At 48.2% G+C, this 26,964-nt stretch overlaps 1 protein-coding gene across 1 annotated transcript in view; it reads left to right on the forward strand.

Annotated features, from left to right (window-relative positions):
* Window positions 1-13,203, forward strand: part of PLEKHA3 (pleckstrin homology domain containing A3) — a 47,379-nt gene extending 34,176 nt beyond the window's left edge. The window contains exons 6-8 of the mRNA XM_075317395.1: window positions 1,164-1,207; window positions 7,501-7,616; window positions 9,925-13,203. Of these exons, the coding sequence (XP_075173510.1) occupies window positions 1,164-1,207; window positions 7,501-7,616; window positions 9,925-10,052 (288 nt within the window). The 3' untranslated portion in view covers window positions 10,053-13,203. The remainder of the gene's footprint in view (window positions 1-1,163; window positions 1,208-7,500; window positions 7,617-9,924) is intronic.
* The last annotated feature ends 13,761 nt before the right edge of the window (window positions 13,204-26,964 follow it).

Consider the following 26,964-nt stretch of genomic DNA (forward strand, 5'->3'; position numbering starts at 1 on the left):
TTTTAAATGTAATCTGTCAGCAGGATTTTGCTACTTCATCTGAGAGCAGCATGATGTAGGCAGAGAGATCCTGAATCCAATGATGTGTCACTTAGTTTACTGGGTGCAGCCACTCTGACAGTTTTTTTGGATTTAGCATGTAGCAGAGCTCAGAAAGCTGCCCCTGCCCACTCCAGGCTCTCGATATACAACGTCTATGGACAGTGAGCTGCTAATCACAGCAGGGGTGGACCAGACTAACTGACCTCTAGCTGACCTTGTCCAGAAATGATAATTCTCTGGAGCTAAAACAAACATTGCAGGTAAACAACTTAACACAGTGTGATACATTTAATCACTTATTCTGTGTTAACCCCTACAGCATGCTGTCTTCACATTACATAGCGAAAACCTGCTCACAGACTTCCTCCTTTAAACTCCTTACTGACATATGCTGTACAGTTATGTGAAGGCTGGGGCCACACGGGGACTAATGCGATCCTCGCATGACACTCGGCTCACACTGGCAGCACAGCAGGAGCCGAGTGTCATGCGAGTGTTACTGCGACTGAGATCCGATAATGCGATCGGACCACAGCTGAGGAGCGTCGGGGCGGCACGGAGGAGGGGAGGGAGGGATTTATCTCCCTCTCTCCTCCGTAGTCGCCTATTGCCATTCTCGCACTGCACTCGCAGTACACCGATGTACTGCGAGTGCAGTGCGATCTTTCTCTCACCCCATAGACTTGAATGGGTGCGAGAGAAAGAGTCTCACATTACACCCGCAGCATGCTGCCACTGTTTTCTCGGTCCGATTGAGGCTGAGAAAATAATCGCTCGTGCGCTGACACACAGGCTACTATTGGTCGATGTTTTGTCGCACTCCTCTCGGTCCAGTTTTCATGCCTTGTGGCTTAGGCCTAAATGACATTTCCCTAACTTTGATGCTGCTCAGAACCTGAGCCCACATCTTTGTTGGCATTTGATGGCTGTATTATTCAGCCATCAATTGCCTCGAACAGCTGTAGGTGGAGCTGAACTCAGTATGTCTCTGTTAAATGCTGTGACAGTGGCATTTACAGCGCACTTCCCGTAAAGCAAGCTATCCGGTTCCTTGTTAAGAATGAGTGATGTATTTAATAATGTAAATGATATCATTTATTTATATTTTTTTTGTACATTAGATGAAGAGATCCTTGAGCCACCCCGGCAACTACACTACTGACAGGTGAGACAGAGGACGTGACACATCCCCAGAAGACCACCTCTTTGAGAAGACCACCCATTATCTAAAATAGCTTTCTTTCAATAGACCACTTGGGAAAAGTCCATTTTCGCTGTAATTTTTGATGCTCTTATTAACACTATTTTGCTGTAGATTTACAGGACCCATACATCTATTTGGTCTGTTAAAAACATTTTGCAGCATTTCACTTGCTTTGGCGGCAGCTGCCAAACACTGGTTCCCAAGTTATGTTTACCGTCCATTTTTATTTGAAATTTGCTCCTTTTTAAATTCATATTACCGTATTTTCCGGCGTATATAAGATGACTTTTCCCTGCCGCCCATGACAGCACCACATGAGAGATAGGCTCCGCCCACATCAGGACAGGAAACCCACTGATAAAAAGGCGGCACCTCTCCTCCACATCAGTTTGGTTTCCTGTCCTGGTATGGACAACCCATTGATGTCCCAGGTCCGGCCCGGTGTGGAAGCCTGGTACTTACCTGAAGCCGGTGCTCGGGCCTGGATGCACCCCCCCTCGGTCTCAGACCTCTGCGGCGGTGAGGCGCGGGCCTGGAGCGGGAGCTCGGCCCGGCGTCGCTCTGGGGATGTGCGCACTCACGGCGGCCGCCGGAAGGCTTGTCCCTGCTGTGCTGCACGCCGGGGTGAAGCTGGACGCTCCGACCGGAAGTGACTCGATTCCAGGATGCCGTGCGCCCTGCGACCAGGAAGTGACTGGTGTGCGCATGCGCACTCGGATCCAAGATGGCGGCGCCCATCTAAAGAGGTATATCTGGCCGGCGCTTGGGACTGGTGAGTTTTTTCTCCTCCATTATGGCAGGAGATTCCCCCCGCAGCAAGGAGCAGCGCAAGGAGTCGCCCCAGCGTGGCTCGGACCGCGGCTCTGCGGATCGTTCCCGGAAGGCTGTGTCGAGCCCGGGCAGCGTTCGGTCGGTGGGTCCCAGGAGATCCAAGGGGAATCCGCCTCCTGATCCGGTATTGCCTGGAGTCGTGGGGGTGAGTGGACTTCGTGGTCTTCATGTTTCTAAGTCCCCGTTTCCGTGTCCCCTCTCTTGTTAGGTACCGAAAAAGAGTGCCTCCAAGCAGCGTCACAAGGAATGTGCCATATGCCAATCCTCCCTGTCTTCGGATTACACCAAGGCCCTATGTGCAGACTGTATCCAACAGACCCTGCTCAAAGAGGGGCCGGGGTTCTCATCTGAATTGCGCTCCATTATCAGGGCGGAAGTACAGGAGTCCCTTAAATCCCTTAAGGGGGGCAGGAGGCGCAAGAAGTCCCGTCATCATAAGCAGTCTACTCCCGATACCTCGGCGGGTTCGGCCCGGGGCTCTCGGTCGTCGGGATCCTCGGGATCTTCCCCCTCCGATTCTGGCTCCTCTTCCTCTTCCGATGAGGGTGGTCGTCCTTGTTTCCCTACAGCAGACGTGGGACCTTTGGTGAAGGCTGTACGTTCGACCATGGGCATAGTGGACTCCAGGGGGCCCGAATCTACCCAGGATGTCATGTTTGGGGGCTTGGATTCCAGGAAGCGTAAGGGGTTTCCCATTCCCCAGAAGGTTCAAGGTCTCATTACTGACCAGTGGAAAAAGATGGACAAAAGGTTGAATCTTAGCTCTTCCCTAAAACGGAAGTACCCTGTGGATGAGGAGGCGTCTACCTCTTGGGATAGAACCCCAAAAATTGATGTCGCTATTGCCAAGGCGTCTCGTTCCACTACCTTGCCGTTTGAGGACTTGGGGTCCCTTAAGGATCAGCTGGATAGGAAGGCTGATGGTTTTCTGAGAGGTACATGGGAGTCTGCGGCAGGTGGCTTGCGCCCGGCCGTGACCGGCGCCTGTGTTGCCCGGTCTTTGATGGTGTGGCTTCAGCAGTTGGAAGACCAGTTGCGTAATGACGCTCCTAGGAAGGATATTATCTCGTCCTTGCCCTTAATACAGGGTGCTGCTGCCTTTCTGGCTGATGCCTCGGTTGATTCTTTAAGACTGTTCGCCAGGTCGGCGGCGCTGTCCAATTCAGCGCGTCGGGCCCTCTGGCTGAAGACTTGGAAGAGTGATGTCCAATCCAAGGGACGGCTTTGCAGCATGCCTTGTGAGGGTGCCTATCTTTTTGGCTCTAGCCTGGACGACCTCCTCACTAAAGCATCCGATAGGAAACAGGGGTTTCCAGTTTTTCCGGTGGCGTCCTCTCGCAGCCGGCCCTTTCGGAGACGTCAGTTTTTTGCAAAGAAGTCTCAAAAACCGCATGATCAGTGGAAGGACCGTAGAAAGAACAACTCGGGTTTTCTCTTCAGCAAGCACTCCGATAATAAGCCCAAGTCCTCTCAATGACGCCTATCATCAGGTAGGGGGTCGGTTGTCCCTCTTCCTCCATGCATGGCAGGCAATCTCCTCCAACAGGTGGCTCCTTCAGATTGTGGAGGAAGGGTTGAAATTGGACTTCCGTTCGCCCCCTCGGGGGTCTCTCATACTAACGTCCTTGCGGTCCCCAGAGCGGCAGATGGCCTTGGAAGTAGAAGTGCTCACTCTTCTCTCAAGGAAAGTCGTTCAGGAGGTCCCCATAGGTCAAGAAGGGGAGGGGTTTTACTCCACTCTGTTTCTGGTTCGGAAGCCGGACTCCACCTTCCGCACCATCTTCAACCTGAGAAGCTTAAATTTGCATCTGGAACAGCGAGCCTTCAAAATGGAGACCATGAAGTCGACTGTCAGACTGTTGTATCCAGGGTGTTTCATGGCGGTCCTCGACTTGAAGGACGCCTATTATCACATCCCTATTTTTCCGGCTCACCGGCGGTTCCTCAGATTCGCACTACACGTCTCCGGGAGGCTGAGACACTTCCAATTCGCAGCGCTGCCATTCGGGCTTTCCATGGCCCCGCGGATCTTCACCAAAGTCCTCGCGGAGGTCATGGCTCATGTCAGGGAACAGGACATATTGATCGTTCCGTATCTGGACGACCTCCTGATAGTGGGTCAGTCGGAGTCTCTCTGTGCGACTCACGTGACCAAGGTCATCACCATCCTGGAAGGACTGGGGTGGGTGGTGAATCGACAGAAGTCCAGACTCCAGCCTCTCCAGTTTCAAGTCTTCCTGGGTCTCGTCTTGGACTCCACCAGCCAGTTGTGCCACCTGCCAGAGGACAAGGTCGCCAGGATCTTGTCCTTTCTCTCTTCCGTGAAAAGTTGCCCTCGCATGTCCTTGCGACAAGCTATGTCGCTGGTCGGGGCTCTTACCTCTTGCATCCCAGGAGTGTGGTGGGCCCAACTGCGTTCCAGAATCCTCCAGATGGAGGTCCTTCGGTTTCAGAGACTGTTAGGAGGCTGTTTGGAGAAGCTTTTGACCCTGTCTGCGGCCACTTTGCACTCCCTGGGTTGGTGGCAGGACCCCTCTCACCTCCGGATGGGGGTTCCTTGGCTTTCCCCGGTCACGGACACAATAGTCACGGATGCCAGCCATTGGGGGTGGGGTGCCCATCTACGCCACCTGGTGCTTCAGGGTCCCTGGGACGCTCAGTTGGTCAGACAGTCCTCCAACTTCAGGGAGCTCATGGCGGTTCTCAAGGCGCTAGAGGGGTTCCTCCCCTTCTTGGAAGGTCGCCATGTTCGGATCCTTTCGGACAACAGGGTGACGGTAGCGTACATCAACCATCAGGGCGGCACCAGATCCCCTTCTCTTCTGGCTCTGACTTTGCACATCTTCCAGCTGGCCGAACAACATCTCTCCTCCTTGACAGCTCTTCATATCAAGGGGACGGACAACGAGGAGGCAGACTTCCTCAGCCGGCACTGTCTCCGTCAGGGGGAGTGGTCCTTGGACCCGGAGGTCTTTCACAAGATCACGCTTCTATGGGGTGTCCCTGTTCTGGACCTGTTCGCTACCCGGGCAAATCGGAAAGTGGACAGGTTCTGCTCTCTCAACCCCCGAGACGATCCTGTTGCCCTCGATGCCTTCCAGATGTCTTGGTCTCAGGGCCTCCTGTACGCATTTCCTCCCCTGATCCTGTTGCCTTCGGTTCTCCGGAAAATCCGGACCGACGGGGCGGAGATTATTCTCATCGCCCCCTTCTGGCCAAAACGGGCGTGGTTTTACTGGCTGCGGACACTGTCTCTGGGGGATCCTTGGGTTCTCCCGGACGCCCCTCATCTCCTGTCCCAGGGCCCAGTCCGTCACCCCCCCGACCCGGCTCTCCATTTGACGGCTTGGCGTTTGAGCGGCGGCTGCTAGCTCGACGTGGGTTTTCCTCTTGCTTAATCGATACTCTTCTTCGCAGTAGGAAAGCGGTCACCACAGCCATTTACGGTAGGGTCTGGAAGCGCTTTCTCCTTCAGTCGGGGGCTCGGGTGGAGGGCCCCCCTCCTATCCCGGCTATTCTGGAATTCCTCCAGAAGGGGTTGGAATTGGGGCTCTCCACCAGTACGCTCAAGGTGCATGTATCAGCCTTAGGGGCTCTGTTTCATTGTAGTCTGGCGCAGAATGAATGGGTTTGCCGGTTCATTAAATCTAAGTCCAAGTCTGTACCTGTTCGGGCTCCCAGGGTTCCCCCTTGGGACCTTAATTTAGTGTTGGATGCCCTCACGGGGCCTCCGTTTGAGCCCTTAGGGGAAGTCCCTCTCAAACTGCTGTCCCTTAAGGTTTTCCTCCTCGTCGCGCTCACCTCGGCCAGGCGGGTGGGGGATCTCCAAGCCTTGTCTGTGGTTCACCCTTATACCCAGATTCTGGATGATAGGGTTGTGTTGCGGACTGATCCTTTCTACTTGCCCAAGGTTTCTACCCCTTTTCATAGGTCCCAAGAGATCGTGCTCCCTTCCCTCTGTGACCCCCCTCGGAACGAGACGGAGGCTAGGTTACACACGTTGGATGTCCGGAGGGCCTTAGTCACGTACCTAGATAGGACTAGGGAATGGAGGAAGTCTCAGGTCCTGTTTGTCACTTTTCAGGGGCAGTCCAAGGGGCGTGGGGCTTCTAAAGCTACCTTGGCCAGATGGGTCAGGGATGCCATCGGTTTGGCGTACTCGGCTAAAGACGCCACTCCTCCTCCGGGCATAAGGGCGCACTCCACTAGAGCAGTGTCTACGTCTTGGGCGGAGAGGGCGGATGCCTCTCTTGACCAGATCTGTCGGGCGGCTACTTGGTCGTCTCCTGGGACTTTCTTTCGGCACTATAGGCTGGACTTGTCCTCCACAACTGACCTTTCCTTTGGGAGACGGGTCTTACAAGCGGTGGTCCCTCCCTAAGGTGGTTGGTCTATATAAATCTCTCATGTGGTGCTGTCATGGGCGGCAGGGAAAAATCTTAATTACTCACCGGTAATGGGATTTTCAATAGCCCATGACAGCACCCTTAGTTCCCCCCCTATTCACTGGTTGTGGGCACCCTTCGGGGAGTGTTAGAGTTATTGGTGGTTTCCTTGGGTGGTGGTGTGATTAATCTGTTTATTGTGTTTTGTTGGTCCTCTCTGGCTCTGAAAACCTACTGATGTGGAGGAGAGGTGCCGCCTTTTTATCAGTGGGTTTCCTGTCCTGATGTGGGCGGAGCCTATCTCTCATGTGGTGCTGTCATGGGCTATTGAAAATCCCATTACCGGTGAGTAATTAAGATTTTTTAACCCCTGAAAATCTCAAAAGTCGGGGGTCGGCTTATACGCCAGGTGTTGTCACTTTACACACAATAAAAGATATTCTCATCTATCCTCCGTGCCCGTGCTGCCTCTAGCTGCTTCTTGCACTCCACAGGCACACAGACCCCTCCGTGATGCCGTCCGTGCACGGCGTCGTCGTGGTGTTACTACAGTTGAATGCTTTATGGCACCACAAGGCATTCAACTGCAGTAAACCGCTGACAGCAGCAGCAGCGGCGGCCCTGTGTATTGGACACACTTTACTGCAGTTGAATGCTTTGTGGCGACGTAAAGTGTGGGGACATTACAGCAGGGGGCATTATTAAACAATGGGGACATTACTGCATGGGACATTACAGCAGGGAATTTCACTAAACAATGGGGACATTACTCGGGTTGGCTTACACTCTTGCATATGATATATCCCAAACTCTATATTTTAACTGGAAAAGTTGGGGGTCGTCTTATACGCCGGAAAATACGGTAAATTGTGGATGAGACGGTAAATTGTGGATGAGACGAGTGTTATCACCGAACTGTGGTGCATTATGTAGTTGTGCAGTTTGGTATTTTTACACCTCATAAAATCATCAGTAACATTTAAAACGTTTGTTTTATGGCGACCTGTTCTTCTTTCTCTCCTTGCGGAACTCGTATAGGATCAGCTATTCCATAAAGGAGTCGTCTTCATCGATTCACCGGGTGTCTAACAGGAGGAGAAGTGCTCATTCCGATACCGAAACAATTAGTGATGGAGCCGTGGAGGACACTGACAGTAAGTGTTGTGGTTTATTCTTTCTTGTTGTAATTCATAACTTCTTCCTAAGAAACGTCAACTTTTTTTCCTTTTATCAAGAGTTGTCTGAGTGCAAATTACAACCTAATTTGTGCATTAATCTGTCTCTTGAGCTATTTAAGATAAATAGGGCGTTCTCCAGTTATTAAATTACATTAGTTAGCATGAAAATAAGTTTGTAGCACTTATGGTACATTTCAGGAGAGGGTTTAACTCCTGACATTCCAGTTGCCTCTCCAGCCCTTTCATTTCTATACAGCGGTTTCTACGTACCACCTCCCTCTCAGATCCTTACAAGTTGCAGTTATACATTTTGCTAAATCGCCACCATCGCCCACTATTGTCGTCTTTAAAGGGAATCTTTCAGGTGATTTCTGCCACTGGACAGTGCATGTCATTAAGGCTGTTTTCACACTTCCGTTTTGCATCAGTCACAATCCGTCGCCTTGAGGAATTACTGTAATCTGCAAAATATTTTGCAGGAATCTGTTTTTTTCCCCATAGACTTCTATTAGCGACGGATTGTGACTGATGGCGTTGCGTTGTATCCGCCGCATGACGGATCAGTCGTTTACTGACTCACAGTCAGGCGGGAGCAACGCAGAATGAAAGCTAGGATGGGGTATGTGGAGTATGTATTTTTACTGTGAGCATGCGCACAGTAAAAAACCATGATCTACTGTAAATTTAGTTCCAACGGCCGGAACGATCAGCTGATCGTTCACAAAAGGCGGCCGCCAGTAAAACAGTAAAAAAAACCAAACAAACGGATCGTTTTTTTTGCAGCATCAGTCACATCAGTTGTGCCACTATCTGCAATGCATCCTTTGCATCAATCACACAACTGATTCTAATGGATGCAAAACATCACAAGTGTGAAAGCAGCCTTATATACTTATCTACCTTTTATTTTATTTATTTTCCTAAACACGATTTATTTTATCTTATTTAGCGCTATTAATTCCATGAGGTTTACATGCATTATCACTGTCCCCATTGGGGCTCACAATCTACATTTCCTATTAGTATGTCTTTGGAATGGAGTATGGGGGGAAACCAGTCGATATGGAAGTACCTGGCAGGATTAGAACACAGGACCCCAGCATATACACAGGGTTTGCAGATATTGTCCTTGGTGGGATTAGAACCCAGGACCCAGCACTGTGAGCCACCATACGGCCCACTGATGCATTGTTGTTTCACAGCCCAGTTCATGCTCCTTTAGAAATTGCTTTTAACTACTGCTCATCAACAATGTACACTATATTCATTATTCATACAGGCTGTAAATGGAGCTTTCCCTGTCTTAGGCTCTTTGCTCCCAACCCTCATGCTTAGGCCCAGTGCCCACGCTGTGTAGTATTGACATGTATTTTCTGAAATCTGCAGCAAAATCTGCATGTCCATTGTGAAGCCAGCAAAGTCTGAGATTTCAGAAGTACTGTGCCCACATTGCTTGTTTTTTCCCTTGCCTATTTGGTGCAGAAAAAAATAAATCTGCACCAAATACGCAAGGGTAAAAAACTCAATGTGGGCACAGCACTTCTGAATTCTCATAGACTTTGCTGGCTTCACAATGAACATGCAGATTTTGCTTCAGATTTCTGAAAATACGCGTTAAAATACACAGCGTGGGCACTGGGACTTAAAAAGGGAAAGCTTCTTGCATTTGGACTCCTTGAATACCATGTACGGATCCTTGCTGAGCTGCTAACTACCTGCCTGTTCTACCCTGCAACCGCTCAGGGTGTTATTCTTCAGCTTCCTTTGACCTAACATTAACAGAGGCTTTTCTTCTTCCTCTCTGTTCTGTCAATGCGGCGTCAGTGGCGGTGTGATGCTGATTGTCAATCGGCTCTGTCCAGTAACTTAGCGGAGTGTTGGCTGTCAATCAACATGACATCAGTATTTACGCCCTTTCGACAGAGCAGAGCGTAACGTGACGTCAGAGGATGCGGAAGAATCGCTGGTCAGGGCAGTCTGTGACTGCTCTGGGCTGCAGCAGATTAACAAGTTCTTAGCCTCAGCGTCCAAAAAACTCCTCAAAGTCCCAGAAAACTCATGCACACGTCTTGGCAGGTGTGTGGGGTTGAACCGCCATCACCACAGATCACCTCGGAGGTGTAAGTGACCCGACACCGGATAAACCCTTCATTGAGTGACTGCAACTGGAGATCTGGAAGGCTTTGAGGAATTGATCTGGGCAGTATATTAGAAAACAGTACACCCTTTTTTTTTTTTTTATATGAACGGTTCCTTGTGATAACTCATGTATAAATGACTGCAGGGCCCATACACTGCCCACGTATCGGAATGAATGGTGGATTTCCTTCGGCAAGCGGTGCGGAAGACAACAAACTGAAGTCAAAGGATCCTTCCGAAGCCGATGACTCCCCTGCCTCTGTCTCGTCCTGAAGCTCGAGAGAAGAGCTTTAGGTGTTTGGTGTACTTTGTATCCGTCCTGCTATGCAATGGCAGCTTGTGTCAGACTCTCACGGCATAGAATCATGTGATGGACCCTTTTCGATGGATTTCGCTGCACTTTATATAATATTGTAAGAGCAAACTTTGAAGTGAGTTTTATCTTTGTACAGTTTTATTTGCAAAAGTATTTTCTTACTAACCCTTCACGGTCTGAGTGTGCATTTTCGACTGACCCGCCGTATAACACACGTTAGAATATGCAATTCTTTCCCTCCTTTTCTTTCAACGTGCAACAAACAGACTTAGTAGTTTGTTTGATCCATTACTTTTGTAGAAGTGCTATCCTACGCCCTCTATTATTGGGGGGGCGAAGGGGAGTGTATACAGAAAGACCACCAATTCACACAGGATCCCACCACGTTACTGCCCTCAGATGTAAAAGACATATACCGGTAAAAGCAGATTTTATTTCATTTTTTTAGCCCCCTGATAAATGCAGTCTCCAGCAAAAATTGTGACACTATCACAGAATATTCACCCAGAAACTGCATACATTACTAAAGAGATCACTGCCGGGCGCTCGCACTCTTTAGCTGGACATAAAATGCTTATTTTTAATATCAGGATTATACAGACATTCTAACATGGATTTTTTTCAAAGTAAGTACACCAGCCTCATTGGGTTCAAGACTTATTTATTAATGTATGCAGCTTACATTGTCACATCTGGTGTCATTGGCTTTGTGAAGCATACCTGAAATGAAAGTAAATTATTTTAATCAATGGCGTATATTTTTTTCCCCCACTCAAATCAAGGAGAAATCATAGAATTCATAAAAAAATAGAAAAAATAATACTGAACTTTGCTGCTGCTGAACAGCTTTTCTTTGCGGCTTAAATTCTTAGGGCCCTTTCACATTTCGTTATTACCTACGTTCACTGGTCCTTGTCAGAGCTTCTGTCCGAACACACCTGCAAAACGGGTTTCGGACGCATGCACCGACGGGGCCATTGACCATAACGGCGCAGACTGAGTCAGCGTGTGGTCTGTCTTGCACCATTTTAGGGCGTATATGCTTTCTGCAGGGGGACACCCGAAGGTAGTCTGCGACATCTCGTTGTCCAGTAGAAAGCGTTATAGTCAGTGGCCCCGTCGGCGCATGCGTCTGAACCCTGTTTTGCGGGGGTGTTCCGATGGAAACTCTGATGGGAGCACTGAACGTAAGTAATATGATAATGTAGAATAAACTGGTCCTAAGCTTGTCAAAGGGCAGATGTAAAATAGACTTGTAGGATGGAGACTTATCATTTACCAAAATGTAACATTTTTCACCATAAATTGTCTTCTGAGTGGAGACTGATTATTTCCACATCCCCATAGATGTGAATGGGTGTGCGCCGCCTGATTTGCGCTGCCACTCACAGCATGCTGTGCTTTTCTCCTGCCAGATTGTCCCGAGCAAAAAAAGCGCTGATCGGCACAGCCACATGGTGTAATATTGGGGTGAGCGCTATTCCGTAAAACATCAGAGAACAATCGGCTATATTATACACTGGGCCCTTACTCTTGGAATTTGATTTCCATCTTGAAGGAGTCTTTTTGTCATATTTTTTTTTTCTCAGTTTCAATTAACAATGATCTTATCAGGACCATGTTTTCGTCCAATGATTTCAGACCCAGTAGCTCTCTGCGGTCTCTAAGTGAGGCATTGTTCAGAGAATTGTATGAATAATCATGTAGTTTTTTTGTCCAGAAAAAATGGATGATTTTTTTTTCTTGATTTGCATGGTATTCCTTATGTCCTCTATGGCTATTTTTTTTATTCATCCGTATGACATCCAGTTTTTGACTTTATAACATAAAAAAAAAAAAAGCCTAAGGGTACGTGCCCACAATCCGGACATGCAGCGTCCTGGACGCAGTGTGTTCTTTCCTATGGGGCCGTGAGTGTTGTCCGTAGTAGACCATAGCTGCCCATGCCCATGATCAGGCTCCTGGACGCAGTGTGTTCTTTTCTATGGGGTCACGAGTGCTGTCCGTTGGAGACCACGGTTGCCCGTGCCCATGATCAGGGTCCTGGATGCAGTGTGTCCTTTCCTATGGGGCTGTGAATCCTATCCGTTGGAGACCGCAGCTGCCTGTACCCATGATCAGGGTCCTGGTCGCAGCGTGTCCTTTCCTGCGGGGCCGTGAGTGCGGGAAAAGCAGATCAAAGTGCGTCTGTGCAGGACATCACTGTCGGCTAGGATAGATAACGTAGGACGTGTCATTCACACTAGCTTAAGGAGGATGACAAAGATGGCTGAAAGAGGAGGCGCGGACCCGGAGAATGGAGACTCCCATCCGACCAGTCTGCTTCGCACTGACCGTTAGGTGAGTATTATGAACATGCGGTGACAGGTTCCCTTTAAAAATGATAAATCAGAGCTCTGATGAGGACAAAATCCATCTTAAACAAAACAAAACCATTTTCTGACCCGTTAGTCCTCAGTGTTCTGCTTGTAGCCTCAGAATATCTTTAGTGACTTTTTGCTATGTCAAAGCACACATATGATGGTTGACTATCCTGTGTCAGAGTTTGCGTGATGTCTCGGGTTATCCTTTCTTAGTTTAAGGTGTAGCTTTCGATCCTTTCAGAGCTGTGACCTCCTCTGGGGTCTTGGCGCTCCACAGAGAATCTGGGTAGCCGGTGGCTCTCTAACAATTGTGAGGCTGCTACTCCCAGCATACAAGAGCTGTAGTCTTTCAATGACCGGAGAGTTGCAGGTTAACCACACATCTTCTCCCCCTCATGTAGAGTTAATATTATACATACATCATAGGAAAAATTCCGTTTTCATTGTTGGCTCTTTCCATCCATTGATTCCAGCTTTTATGAAAGAACATAGACCTCAACAATCGTGTAGATGTGTGAATTTTCCATATTTTGTCTTGAGGCCTCTCCTCTTCTAATCCGGGGCTTTCACCTTTGCTGGGCAGAATGGTCTTTGCTAATAAACATGGATGCGGAGCAGAGACTGAGTGGAAACTCCAAATCCAGCTCAAAATGCCTCAAAAACGTGGACGTTTTCCATCTAAAAACTCCGCAAAAAGTCTTAGGGCTTGTGCACATGTTGCAGATTTGTCTTTTTTTTTTTTTTTCCCTACACAGATTTGTCACAATTTCCTGATACTAGCAAAGTAAATGAGAATCCTAAAGTCTCATGCACACGTTGCTTATTTTCTCCTTGCAGATTTGGTGCATATTTAAATCTACCGCATGTCAATTCTTTGACTGCAGATTTCACTACTACTACTACTACTACTACTGAGTGGGAAACAATCTGCACCGAAAATGCACCTTTTTTCCATTGTGTTTTACTGCCAAGAGAAAAATAATCCCTTCAATCCTTCTTCCCTAAGATTGGCATCCCACGGTGCAGCTGTAGCAAGCATCCATCCATTGCCACCAGTGCGTGAGACATTACCTGCAAACCCGTGGGCTTATTCGTGGCCATAAGTGGGTATTTAGCCCAAGAGGGCTTCAATTAATAAATATGGAACCAAGTATAGATTAGAATATATCATTATTTTCCACTTTTAAATACATGTACTATCTTTAGGGGGAAAAAAGGTCTAATTTGATGCAGCGTCTTTCCATTATTAAACCACAGTACCATGGAGTAAAATGTGCCACGTTCAATAAGGGCAGCACGATTCCTATTAAAGTTGACTTTTCCTGTCCTAAAGGCAAAAAATAGTCTACACTTTATATGATCTTCTACCAGAACATTTCTAGGAATGCCTCAAAAAAAAAAAATTGTAGCTTAGATATGCCACATACTGTAATTCATGACTTTTTCTACCACAAAACACCGACTCAAATTGATCAATTCCGGCTTTTTTTTTTTCTTGCTTAGTATATATTTCACTTCCATGATAGCTGCTCGTCCCGTACATCAGTAGAAGTACAAGTGACCGATGACTCCACCTGAGAACCCGCGCACTGCGATCTCCAGAGCCGTGAAATCAGTTTACACTTTTTTTATACTTTTTATTTTGGGAAGACAAACCTTCATTACGAAAACGCGCACTGTAACCAATTTTTGTGAACTATCTTGAATAAGTTGATGTGGTCTGCGAAAAAAAATTTGTTATTGAACGGCTTTACCGAATTTGTGTTTTTTTTTTTTTTATTAAAGCGATTTAAAATTGTAGAAAAAAAAAAAAAATCTATGTATTTCAGGAGACTTATACAAAAATGTGAGGTTTTGTTTGGTTTCTTTTGTCATGTGACTGCCATAATGTGCAAACATCTGTATGTGGAAGGAAAAGGAAGCAGGCGATTCAAGCCATCTGGGATTGCAGTTCAGTTAGCCAAATGGGCTGATGAGGTGGGCTAATATATTTCTAGAGAGGAGATGATTTATCTTTTAGGTATTCAAAGATGTACGGCCGTAGAATTCACATTCTGTATGACACACGAGTGTACATCTCAAGAATGAGTGGCCATTATGGGTTTTCCGGGCAACTTGTCCCTGCACCAAGAAGCATCTTTATGTGCTCCTGCCAAGGCAATGAGTAGAGCTACTTAGGATTAGTACAAGGTAGGGTTTCATAGACTGGGTCTGTGAAGTGGTGCTGTATTAAAGAGCACCTGTTATTATCCAGGTTATGCATAGTAAACTAAAGGTATGCCCATAATGGCGCTGTTAAACTGATTTAATACATACATTTTGTAAAGAAATTTGCAGTCTCGTTTCTTTAAAATAATCAGAAGTTTTGGTCTTCGTGCATTTGGGTGGGACTGCGGGTAGGGTCTTCGGCTTTATCACGGCCCGTCCGCTGCCTCTGGTGTCTTTATTTTCTACCTTAGTTGAATTTTGTGCTGGCACTATCCTAGACGTGGTCATTGCTTGGTCAGATTGATCTCCTAGCGGTCTTCCGAAAAATGGTGCATGTGCAGGCAAGAAGAGATCTCAAATGCGCATGTACCTTGTACTGAAGACCACAGGGAGCTTATTCTGTGCGTGCGCTGCTACCAGCCCCATTTTACTGAAGGCCACTGGGAGGTCATTCTGCGCATGCACTGCTACTAGCACCATTTTACTGAAGACCACAGGGAGGTCATTTTGCGCATGCGCTGCTAACAGCACTATTTACTGAAGACCACAGGGAGGTCATTCTGTGCACGTGCTGCTACCAGCACCATTTTACTGAAGACCATAGGGAGGTCATTCAGCACATGCACCACCACAATTTTTTTTCATCCCCAAAAAACCTATTGGAACTATCGTAATCAAATGGCATAACTTTCAATAGAGGGCTTTTGATAAGTCACCTGTGACAGCATCCACCTTCAACATCCCGAAATATTTACCAGTATTTGTTCTCAATTATGATTTCGTCCCTTGGCTTTCTAAATGTACTGTTTTTGTTTTTTTTTGGGGAGGAGAGGGTTTAAGGGAATCTGATTTTCTTTGTCGCTCCATTGGGAGACCCAGACAATTGGGGTGTATAGCTATTGCCTCTGGAGGCCACACAAAGTATTACACTTAAAAGTGTAAGGCCCCTCCCCTTCTGGCTATACACCCCCAGTGGGATCACTGGCTCACCAGTTTTGTGCTTTGTGCGAAGGAGGCAACACATCCACGCATAGCTCCACTTTTTAGTCAGCAGCAGCTGCTGACTATGTCGGATGGAAGAAAAGAGGACACATATAGTGTCCCCAGCATGCTCCCTTCTCACCCCACTGTATGTCGGAGGTGTTTGTAAGGTTGAGGTACCCATTGCGGGTACGGCGGCAGGAGCCCACATGCTGATTCCTTCCCCATCCCTTTTTACAGGGCTCTGGGTGAAGTGGGATTTACCGGTCTCCAGGCACTGAGACCGTGCTCCATCTACAGCCCCTGGAGAAGATGCTGGATGGAGCGGAGTACATCAGGGACATGGCCCTGCTTCCTCAAGGTACTCTGTGTCCCCGTGCATTTGGCGCTCACACCGCAGCATGCTGGGTGTTGTAGTGCGCCGGGGGACATCAGCGCTGCGGCGCCTGTGCCATGGCCTCATTCAGCTTTGCTGAAGCAGGCTCACTTATGGGAATTGGTCGCGCCGGCCGCTGGGACTGCGGCGCGGCTGGCACTTGTAGTGCGCCGGGGACTTCAGCGCGGCCTGCGCTTTTACGGCGGCCGCGCTGATAACTAGAGTCCCCGGCTTTTGCGGCCTGCTTCCGTTCGTTCCCGCCCCCAGACCTGCCAGTCAGGAGAGGGGCGGGACGCTGGCCACGTCCAGGAATCGGTCGCGCCGGCCGCTGGCAGCGGCGCGGCTGGCACTTGTGGTGCGCCGGGGACTTCAGCGCGGCCCGCGCTTTTACGGCGGCCGCGCTGATAACTAGAGTCCCCGGCTTTTGCGGCCTGCTTCCGTTCGTTCCCGCCCCCAGACCTGCCAGTCAGGAGAGGGGCGGGACGCTGGCCACTTCTATGAATCGGTCGCGCCGGCCGCTGGAACTGCGGCGCGGCTGGCACTTGTGGTGCGCCGGGGACTTCAGCGCGGCCCGCGCTTTTACGGCGGCCGCGCTGTTAACTCGAGTCCCCGGCTTCTGGGCCTAGTCTCCCTTCGTTACCGCCCACAGCCCTGACAGTCAGGGTAGGGGCGTGACGCTGCATAGAGCAGAGCTGAGAGCTGGAGTATGTTTTGCATACTCCACCCCTCTTACTGTGTGCACTGTGAATCCGGATTCCCGCACTTTCTCAGGCACGCCCACGGCTTCCTTCTCTACAAGGACACTGGCAGCCATTAGTGTCAGTTTCTGTACGATACAGAGACAAGTGTGGAAGACCCTGGCATTCTGATAGTCACACAATCGCTGTAACAGGCGTTAAGCAGCACCTGTGGTGCTAACCCCACTAGTGCAGAAGTGCACTTATAGATATGCTTGTACTATATACATTGCACTGTTTGGTCGCACGTTGTATATACCCTCCTGGATTATGCGGAGGAGTTATCAGCATATTCTCTGTGTAAAACAAAGGTGCAGAACCACATGTTTTTCTATACAGCTGGTACAGCATGTACGGCTATACGGCCGGCAGGTACATAGACTCCCATTGTATGCACTAATGGCCAGGGGATGAGGACGGTGTCTGCAGTATTTACTGACAGTTTTTCTGAGACTATGGCTATGATACTAGAAGCCTAGCAGTCCGGACATGTCTCTCACAATATGGGCACTGTTGAATCATTGATCCATGGCCCCCCTCAGTGTGAATAACTAACAGCTCCGGGAATGTCACACGCATCCCAGAGTCACGGCTCTGCACGGACGTCAGTCCCAGACAGCCTAAGTGGGCTCGCTATGAGCGGCCTCGGTTTCATCAGGGTCCTAACAGAAGGACTCGCTGTGTAATGAGGCGGAAGTAGCGGCTCAGGATTCTGATCCTGAGACCGCTCTCAATCTGGATACACCTGTTTGTGACGCCATAGTAAATAATCTTATAGCGTCCATCTATAGAATGTGGGTTATTTCTCACAGCTCCTCCAGTGGAGGAGTCAGCTTCACGTATTTTTCTGGACCACTCTGCCTTTAGAGAGGCAGTCCAGGAACACCACGCTTATCCAGATATGCGCTTCTCCAAACGGCTTAGGATACACGTTATCCCTGTCCCCTGACTTGGTCAAGGACTGGACCCAATGTCCCGAGCGGCATCCTCCAATCTCCAGGCTTGTAGCTAGATCCATAGTTGCAGTGGGAGATGGAACTGCAAACTCAAAGATGCCACTGATAGACAGATGGATCTCTGGTCGAAAGCCATCTATGAGGCTGTCGGCGCACCGTTGGCTCCGGCATTCTCTCCCTTGGGGCACTCCAAGCTATTTCAGCTTGTCTTACACAGATTGACACGGTTACACGTACATCTGTGCCGCAGGTGGCATCCTTAACCTCTCAAATGTCTGCATTTGTTTCTTACGCGATTCAGGTTGTCCTGGACTCTGCGAACCGTGCGGCGGTAGCCTCCGCTACTCCGTGTTTTTAAGCAGAGCCTGGTCTGCTCGTTAAGTGAATGGAAGGCAGATTCTGCTTCCAAAAAAGGTTGCCTATCCAGTTGCCTTTTTCTGCTGACCGACTGTTTGGTGAGCGTTGGATGTAACCATCAAACAGTCCAGGGGTAAGGATTCATCCTTTCCTCAGCCCGGACACAACAAACCCCAACAGAGCAAGAGGCAGTCGGGGTTTTCGGCCTTTTCGAGGCTCGGGCAGGTCCCATTTTTCCTCGTCCAATGTGGACTCAAAAGGATCAGAGGAGCTAAGATTCTTAGCGGGCTCAGTCTCGCCCAAAAAAGCGACAGTCTGAAAACCCGCTTCCAGGGCGGCTTCCTCATGACTTGCGGCCTCGGTCGGTAGCAGGCTCTCCCGCCTTGGCGATATTTAGCTGCCATAGGTCAATGACCATTGAGTGTGAGACATTCTGTCTCACGGGTACAGGATAGAGCTCACTTCTCGTCCTCCAACTCGATTCTTCAGAATTTCTCCACCTCCCGGCCGGGCCGCTGCTCTTCTGCAAACAGGGTGCACTCTATAGGCAGAAAGAGTGATGACCCCCGTTCCTCTTCAGGAACAAGGTCACGGTTTTTACCCCAAATTATTTGCGGTACCTATAACAACGGGCCGTTCCGTCCCGTTCTGGATCTAAAAATGCTCAGCAAGCTCGTGGACACCAGGCGGTTCCGGATGGAATCCCTCCGCCATGTCATCGCCTCAAGGATATTTCCTAGCATCATTAGGCATCAAGGATGCTTATCCACACGTGCCGATTGATCCAGAGCACTAGCGTTCTACGCTTCGTTATAGGAGACGAACACCCTCTGTTCGTAGCTCTACCTTCCGGCTAGCGACAGTCCAACTGGTCTTCGCCAAGGTCAGGGCAGCAGTAGTCACAGTCCTGCACTCTCAGGGTCACTCTGTGGTCCCGTATTTAGACGATCTACTTGTCAAGGCACTCTCTTAGGAAACATGCCAACACTGCCCGAACGTTGCGCTGGAGACTCTCTAGAGTTTTGGGTGGATCATCAACTTTTTAAAGTCAGATCCGACCCCGACCCTATCGATAACATATCTAGGCATAGAGTTTCTTACTCTCTCAGCGATAGTGAAGCTGTCGCTAGACAAACAGCATTCACTACGGGCTGCAAGCTCTTCTTTAAGAACCAGTCGCACACATTGAGACGCCTCATACACTTCCTACGTAAGATGGTAGCAATGGAGGCAGTTCCTTTCGCGCAGTTTTACTGCGTCCACTACAATGGGACATTCTCCGCCAATGGGACGAGGAGTCGACGTCCCTCAACAGAGTCGTCGTTCTTTCTCAGGCGGCCAAGGAATCTCTACGGTGGTGGCTTCTTCTCACCTCTTGGTCAAAAAGAAGGTCCTTCCTATCCCCGTCCTGGGCGATAGTTACGACAGACGCGAGTCTATCAGGGTGGGGAGCAGTTTTTCTCCACTACAGCGCTCAGGGTACGTGGACTCAGCAAGAGTCCACTCTTCAGATCAATGTTCTTGAACACAGAGCAGTGTATCTTGCCCTACAATCCTTCCAATCAGTCGGACAGCTCCACAGCGGTGGCATACATCAACCACCAAGGAAGAACGCGCAACCGGCAAGCCTTCCAGGAAGTCCGGCAGGTTCTGATGTGGGTGGAAGACACGGCATCCACCATATCCACAATTCACATCCCAAGTGTGGAAACTAGGAAGCTGACTTCCTAAGTCGCTGAGATGTGGCCGAAAGAGTATGGTCTCCTCACCCGGACGGGTTTCAGGAGATCTGGCGCCGCTGACAGAGGCCGGACGTCGATCTAATGGCGTCACGGCACAACAACAATGTGCCAGCTTCATGGCACGGTTTCACAATCATCGAGCTCTGGCGGCAAACGCCTTAGTTCAGCATTGGTCGCAGTTCCAGCTACCTTAGGTGCCACCTCTGGCATTGTTGCCCAGAGTACTGCGCTAGATCAAGACCGACTGCGGCCGCGCCATCCTCGTCGCTACAAATTGGCCGAGGATGTTGTGGTACTCGGTTCTGTGGTGCCTCACGGTAGGCTAACCGGGGGCACTACCAGACCAATCAGACTGGCTGTCTCAAGGGCCATTCTTCCATTTGAATTCTACGGCCCTCAACCAAATGGTGTGGCATTGAGTCCTGGAACCTAGTGTCGTCAGGATTACCTCAGGACGTGGTTGCCACCATGAGACAGGCTAGCATACCAACGTCCGCCAAGATTGACCACAGGACGTGGAAGATGTTCTTATCTCGGTGCTCGGCGCAGGGTGTTTCTCCCTGGCCGGTTGCATCGTCTATGTTTCCTTCCTTCCTGCAATCTAGGTAGGAAAATGGGTTGTCGCTCAGTTCCCTTTAGGGACAAGTCTCAGCGCTATCTGTATTTTTTCAGAAACGACGACTTCCTCAGGTACGCACGTTCCTACGGGGAGTTTGTCTTCTCAGCACTCCGTACAAGCGGCCGTTAGAGCCCTGAGATCTGAACAAGGTTCTAATTGCTCTCCAGATGCCGCCTTTCGAGCCTTTGAAGGATGTCTCCCTTCCCGTTTTTCACGGGAAGTGGCCTTCTAGTAACGGTCTCGTCTCTTAGGAGAGTTTCCGAGCTAGCAACGCTCTCATACAAACTCCCTTCCTGGTCCTTCACCAGGACAGGGTAGTTCTGCGTCCGGTTCCGGAATTTCTCCCTAAGGTGGTATCCCATTTTCATATCAATCAGGATATCACCTCACCTTCTTTGTGTCCTCGTCCAGTCCATCAATTTCAGAAAGATTTGCATCTGTTGGTTCTGGTGAGAGCACTCAGGTTCTACTTCCCGCATGGCGCTCCTGCGCCACCCGGATGCACTCTTTGTCCTTGTCGCTGGTCGGCGTAAACAGTCGCAAGCTTCCAGATCCACCCTTGCTCGGGGGCTCGAGGAACCAATTCTTGAAACCTACAGTTCTACTGGGCTTCTGGTTCTCTCAAGGCCGAAGGCCCATTCTACCAGAGCCGTGGGTGCATCCTGGGCATTACGGCACCAGGCTACGGCTCAGCAGGTGTGTCAGGCACCCACCTGGTCGAGTCTACTTACTTTTACCAAGCATTATCAGATGCATACCTACGCTTCGGCAGACGCCAGCCTAGGTAGATAAGTCATTCAGGCGGCGGTTGGCCACCTGTAGGAGAGGGCCGTTTGACGGCCCTATCATGAGGTATTCTTTTACCCACCCAGGGATTGCTTTTGGACATCCCAATTGTCTGGGTCTCCCAATGGAGCGACAAAGAAGAAGGGAATTTTGTTTACTTACCGTAAATTCCTTTTCTTCTAGCTCCAATTGGGAGACCCAGCACCCGCCCTGTTTTCTCGGGGTTTTTCTGTTTTTTCGGGTACACATGTTGTTCATGTGGTATGGTTCAGTTCTCCGATGTTTCCTCGGATTGAATTGGTCTTTAAACCAGTTATTGGCTTTCCTCCTTCTTGCTTTGGCACTAAAACTGGTGAGCCAGTGATCCCACTGGGGGTGTATAGCCAGAAGGGGAGGGGCCTTACACTTTTAAGTGTAATACTTTGTGTGGCCTCCAGAGGCAATAGCTATACACCCCAATTGTCTGGGTCTCCCAATTGGAGCTAGAAGAAAAGGAATTTACGGTAAGTAAACAAAATTCCCTTCTTTACTGATGAAAACAGCAGCACGCCAATAAAGGTTTTAGTACAACAAATAAAATATTGCTTGTTTCGTAGTAATCCAATATACTAGCGCTGAGAAAATCAAGATTTGAAGCCACATGCAAATTAGCCTGAAAGTGCATTGTAGGCGTGTCTATACAGTGACATTGTGTGGACACACCTCCAATGTCCTAATTTGCATATGGCTTCAAAACTTACTTTGCCAGCACTGGTAAATCTGATTCCGACAAGACAGATTTCCTTTTTACTGTTGTTCTAGGACCTATACAGCCGCCACTAGTTTTTAACAGTAAGAATCACCCTGACTTTAAAGCACTTTAAAGAGAGATCTATTTCCAAAATCTCCTGTATGTGGCAGTTGCGGAGAGGTTTCTGAATAAGAAAACACAGTTATAAGTCACTTGTTCTGTTTGTTTCTTAAAAAAAAATAATACTGCCAGGTACTGTTTCGTAAATTTGAGGAAAAATAATGTAAGGGTTCGTTCCACTTGCGTTTTGCACAGGCGAGTGCAAGCCAATAAAACATCGGATTGCTCACACTCTAGTGCCAAACCATGGGGCAGTGTCCATCTGCGATTGATTTCACGTGCCATAGTGGAATGGTTCGCAGCATGCTGCGTTTGGCAGCGATTCTCGGCTCACGCACCCCCACACAAGTTTATGGGATCATGTGAAACATCACACTGCACTCTCATGTAATCCGAGTGCAGTGCGATATAGGCAGAGACAGGCAGCGGAGAGAAGAAAGTGCTCCCTCCCTTTCCTCCGAAGCTGTGACCCGATTGCAAGATCAGATCACAGTCGCATGACCCTCGGCTGACGCTCGCACTAGAGGGTCATATCGCGATACTCTCGCATCAGAAGCTATGCGGTAGTGGAACCGTACCCTTATTCTGAGAAATGTTTAAAACTAAACGATCCAGATTTATTTACCATTAAATTGTTAAATTATTTGACAAATCATGAGGTACGTGAATGTATTTCTATATTACCAGGGATTGTGGAGATGACCGCTTTCACACTGCTAGGATGGAGCTGGGGTGTTTTGCTTGGACTTATGGCAGTCACTTACAATTGTCCTAAGGCTAATGATGCAATTCTTGTTTTTTTTTTTTTGTTTTTTTTTTGTGAATTTATTTAATTGTCTATGAAGATGCCAAAAAAGTAAATCTATTGTATTTGGAGACATTACATTTAATTTTGATTGTTTTACGATTTGTAATATTTTATAAATCTAGTAAATCTGAGCCATTGGAAAGTGTCATATTTTGGTGTTTTTTTATTTTAATGATGCAGTTTACATAATAAACCAAATAAATGGCAAAATGTGTGTTTTTTGTGATTCACTATTCCACTAACTTATTTACCTTCAGTGCTCTATGTTCATAGTGGCTCCTTGCTACATGTGATACATAAGCGTGCACCGACTTGAGGTTTTCTAGATGTTGTAAGGCCACAACTTTACAGCCTACAGTCTGATGGCATGTTATAAATTATAGCTTTCAAACAGACAAAGGTTTGGAAACCGTGATATACAGTGTGTCCACCGCTAACTTGAGAACGGCGGCAGCTATAGGCATAGAAGTAGTGTCTAGGTATAGTAAAGTTTCAATGCGCTATGCCAGAGGTCCCCAACGCCAGTCCTCAAGGCCCACCAATAGTGCAGGTTTTTGGGATTTCCTTAGTATTGCACAGGTGTTAATGTAATTACCTGCCCAGGTGCTGGTTCCAACAGCAGTGCAATGCTAAGGAAATCCTGAAAACATGCACTGTTGGTGGACCTTGAGGACTGGAGTTGGGGAACCCTGCGCTATGCAACTAAACCACCTATAGCGCCACCTGGTGGAAAACGGCGTTAGCATTTTTATTTAAAAAACGGAACGAGATAGAGGAAAAAAAAAGTGAATTACAAAGTTGTAGGGCATCATCAATTCAATACGAATCGAAACCTTTCCTACAGAAATGGTATGATGAAACCCATAACCCCCCGCCCCCCCAAAAAAAATTGAATCCTTTCACGCATATGGCGCTCATTTAACTTGATGCTCAAAGTGGCCACCGTCAGCTGCAATGCACATCTGGACTCTGGACAGCATACTGTATCTTGCTGCACGTTGTGCAATATGGTAGGTGACACGTTTGCACAAGCATCTGTAATACATCGTCGTAGGTCCTGCAATGTTGGTGGAGGGGTCGCATACACCTGCTGTTTGATGTGCCTCACAGAAGTCCAATGAGGTCAGGTCAGGTGAGCGTAGAGGCCACACCACGCAGCCACCATACCCAATGACTTGTAGGAATCCTTTCATGAGGTATCGCTTCATGTCCGCAGCCTTGTGAGTTTTAGATCGTTCTAATCATAGCATTTCTGTATGCAAGGTGTCGATTCGTATTGAATTGATGATGCTCTACAACTTTGTAATTCACTTTTTTTTTCCTCTATCTCGTTCCGTTTTCGAAATAAAAATGCTAACTCCATTGTTTTCCACCAGGTGGCGTTATGAGTGGTTTCATTGCGTAGCGCATGGCTACTTTACTATACCTAGACACCACTTCTATGCCTATAGCTGTCGCCGTTCTCAAGTTAATGGTAGTGGACAGAAACTCTGGAAATGTCTAGGTATAGTCTACTGCCTGCCTGATGTTATTAGCGTTTCATTAAACTTCTTACATATAAAAACCCCTCAGGACAACCCCAATGTTTCCTGTAAGAATCTGAACGTTCTCTATGATCCAGAGCATAGTACCACTAAGGCGGGTGTCACACTTGCGATTGCCTCACGTGTATCTTGCGAGTTTTGATGTGTATCACCTGTCATGGACTCACACTCTGCTCAGAGGAGCGGGTCGGTTGCATGTATCTCTATGCAGCTGAGACGCTCCTGTGAGGAGTGTGAGTCTGTGACGGGGGATGCACCGCGAAACTCTTGTGAGATACACGTGAGGCAATCGCAAGTGGGACACTGGCCTAACACACAGTACAGTAGTTGGTTTTGTTATGTGCTTAGGCTCTTAAACGGGTTCTCTTGTAATAGAAAAGGAGAAATAACTAAAGAAAATGTCAAATACATTCCTATTATACCTTTTAATTAGCAAATCAAACTTGTTTTGCCTCGGGAGATAATCACTTTGGAATTAAAATAGCCAATGCAAAGTTACATCAACATAAACCTGTCTGAATATGGTGGGACGAAGTCTGCGAGCATAGGCAGTAGGAATTTTCTCTCAATGTGTAGGTAAGAAGAGACTGCTCACACTGCTGTCCACCCTGTTTATCTGGACTAATACTGGAGATACCTGCAGCGAGAACAGACCTAAAAGGGGTTGACTGAAAGTTAATTTTATGCAATAGATTTTGGAATGATTTTTTTTTTAACACATCCCATTGTGGGGAAAAAAAAAACCAAACCATAAAATAAGTACCTGTACTGAGATCTTACGTGCACTACTCACAAAGTTGGGGATATTTGGCTTTCGGGTGACATTTCAGGATTATCTAATAATGCACTCTGTCATGGATGTGACTATGGTGAACCCAGGAGAGCCTATACTGGCCCTAAAACTGGGGCCCCTGCACTCACCCTAGCCCTGGAGCTCCCCTCGCTGCTAAGGAGGTCGAGGTCACCATGCTAAGACCTGTCCCCTGTCTTTGTCCCTCATGATAGAGGCTCCCTCCACAACCCACCACCCAAGAGAAATGGGCAAAAACAGAAGAAAACCTCCACCAACAAATATGGACAAACAGGGGTTACAACACAAACTACCACTCGTACACATGTCAACCAACCACACACACAAGCCTCTAAAAGTTCACATAGAAAGGAAGGGAATAAACGAACTACTGAGTAATATCCAAACAGAACAACCACACATGAGAGTGCTGCAGCAAACTCCAATGCTGCAGCCTACAGAATAACAGAGAGAGATCAACCAGCTCCTTCCTCCCTTTCTCTTCCTGGCCAGGTGTCCAAATGAAGAAATGACCAGCACCCTCTGGTGGATGTTGAGGGTATTTATAGGACCAGGGTGTGGTCCCAACCGGAATCACCTGACCAGGAGCTACTGGTAGAAAAGCTGGCATTAACCCCCCCTCCCCCCTCCCAAAGGAAAGGGAATTTCATTTAATTGTCAGAGTCCCACAAAACAAAGTAGGACTCAGAACATGTCACCACCATCTGCCATTGATGCAAGTCTGTGACACTAACCTTTTCAAGTGATCTTTATGTGACCTTCTCTAAACTTTTGGATGCACACGTCCAACTGTTCAATATTTCAGGGCTTTTTGCAAAACTTGCTGTTCTTGAACTAACCACTTCATGGCAAGATTCACAACAGGTATTTGATCCACGAACTGCTCAATAAATTTCGGGGTTCAATTAGAATTGGTATTTAAATAGTCCTCCTCACTATGCTGTTCACATTTTGACATCATGAGACCAAGACGACACCTAACAATTGATCAATTGTACCCCGCCATTGTGAGGCTTCAAGCAATATGTCCTCAGATGGAAGTGGCCACTGAGCTTAGAGTGTCACCAGCAGGTTGCAACAGAGATACAAAGAGACTGGAAGAGTCGCAGAGAAGTAGACATCCTTCTTCCATATCCCACACTGATGACTGCTTCATCGTGAGCAATGTCCTTTGGAACCAGATGTTGAATGACACACAACTTCAGGCACATTTAAAGGAAGTGAGGCTCCCAAGTGTCACGTCAGACCATTCAAAACCGATTACATCAGTGTGGTATGCATGCTAGAAGACCTGCCATGGTACCTGACCACACCATCTGGCACCGGCATTATAATTTTGCTGGATGAGGGACGCCTGGGCCTCAGTGCTGTTCATTGATGAAAGTAAATTCACACTGAGCAGAATTGATGGCCACCAACAATGGAGACGTCAAGGAAAGCGCTATGCATCTGTCACGGATGTCACCAGACGAGGCTTTTGTGGTCATTGTGTTACAGTGTGGACCCGTGTATCTAGTCAATACAGAACTTCCCTACACTGTGTGAATGGAACAGCGACAAGCTCCTACTACTTGAATAACATTATTAATCCAGTCATTGTGTCTGTATGAACAACACAGGCCTAATTCCATCTTCAAGGAGGACAATGCTCCAGCTCCTTGAGCTCGCGTTATTAGGGAACGACTGCTGGAGACTGGGTTACCTCACATGGAGTGGCCTGCACATTCTCCA

This window comes from Anomaloglossus baeobatrachus, chromosome 7 (genome assembly GCF_048569485.1).
Source record: "Anomaloglossus baeobatrachus isolate aAnoBae1 chromosome 7, aAnoBae1.hap1, whole genome shotgun sequence".
NCBI lineage: Eukaryota > Metazoa > Chordata > Amphibia > Anura > Aromobatidae > Anomaloglossus > Anomaloglossus baeobatrachus.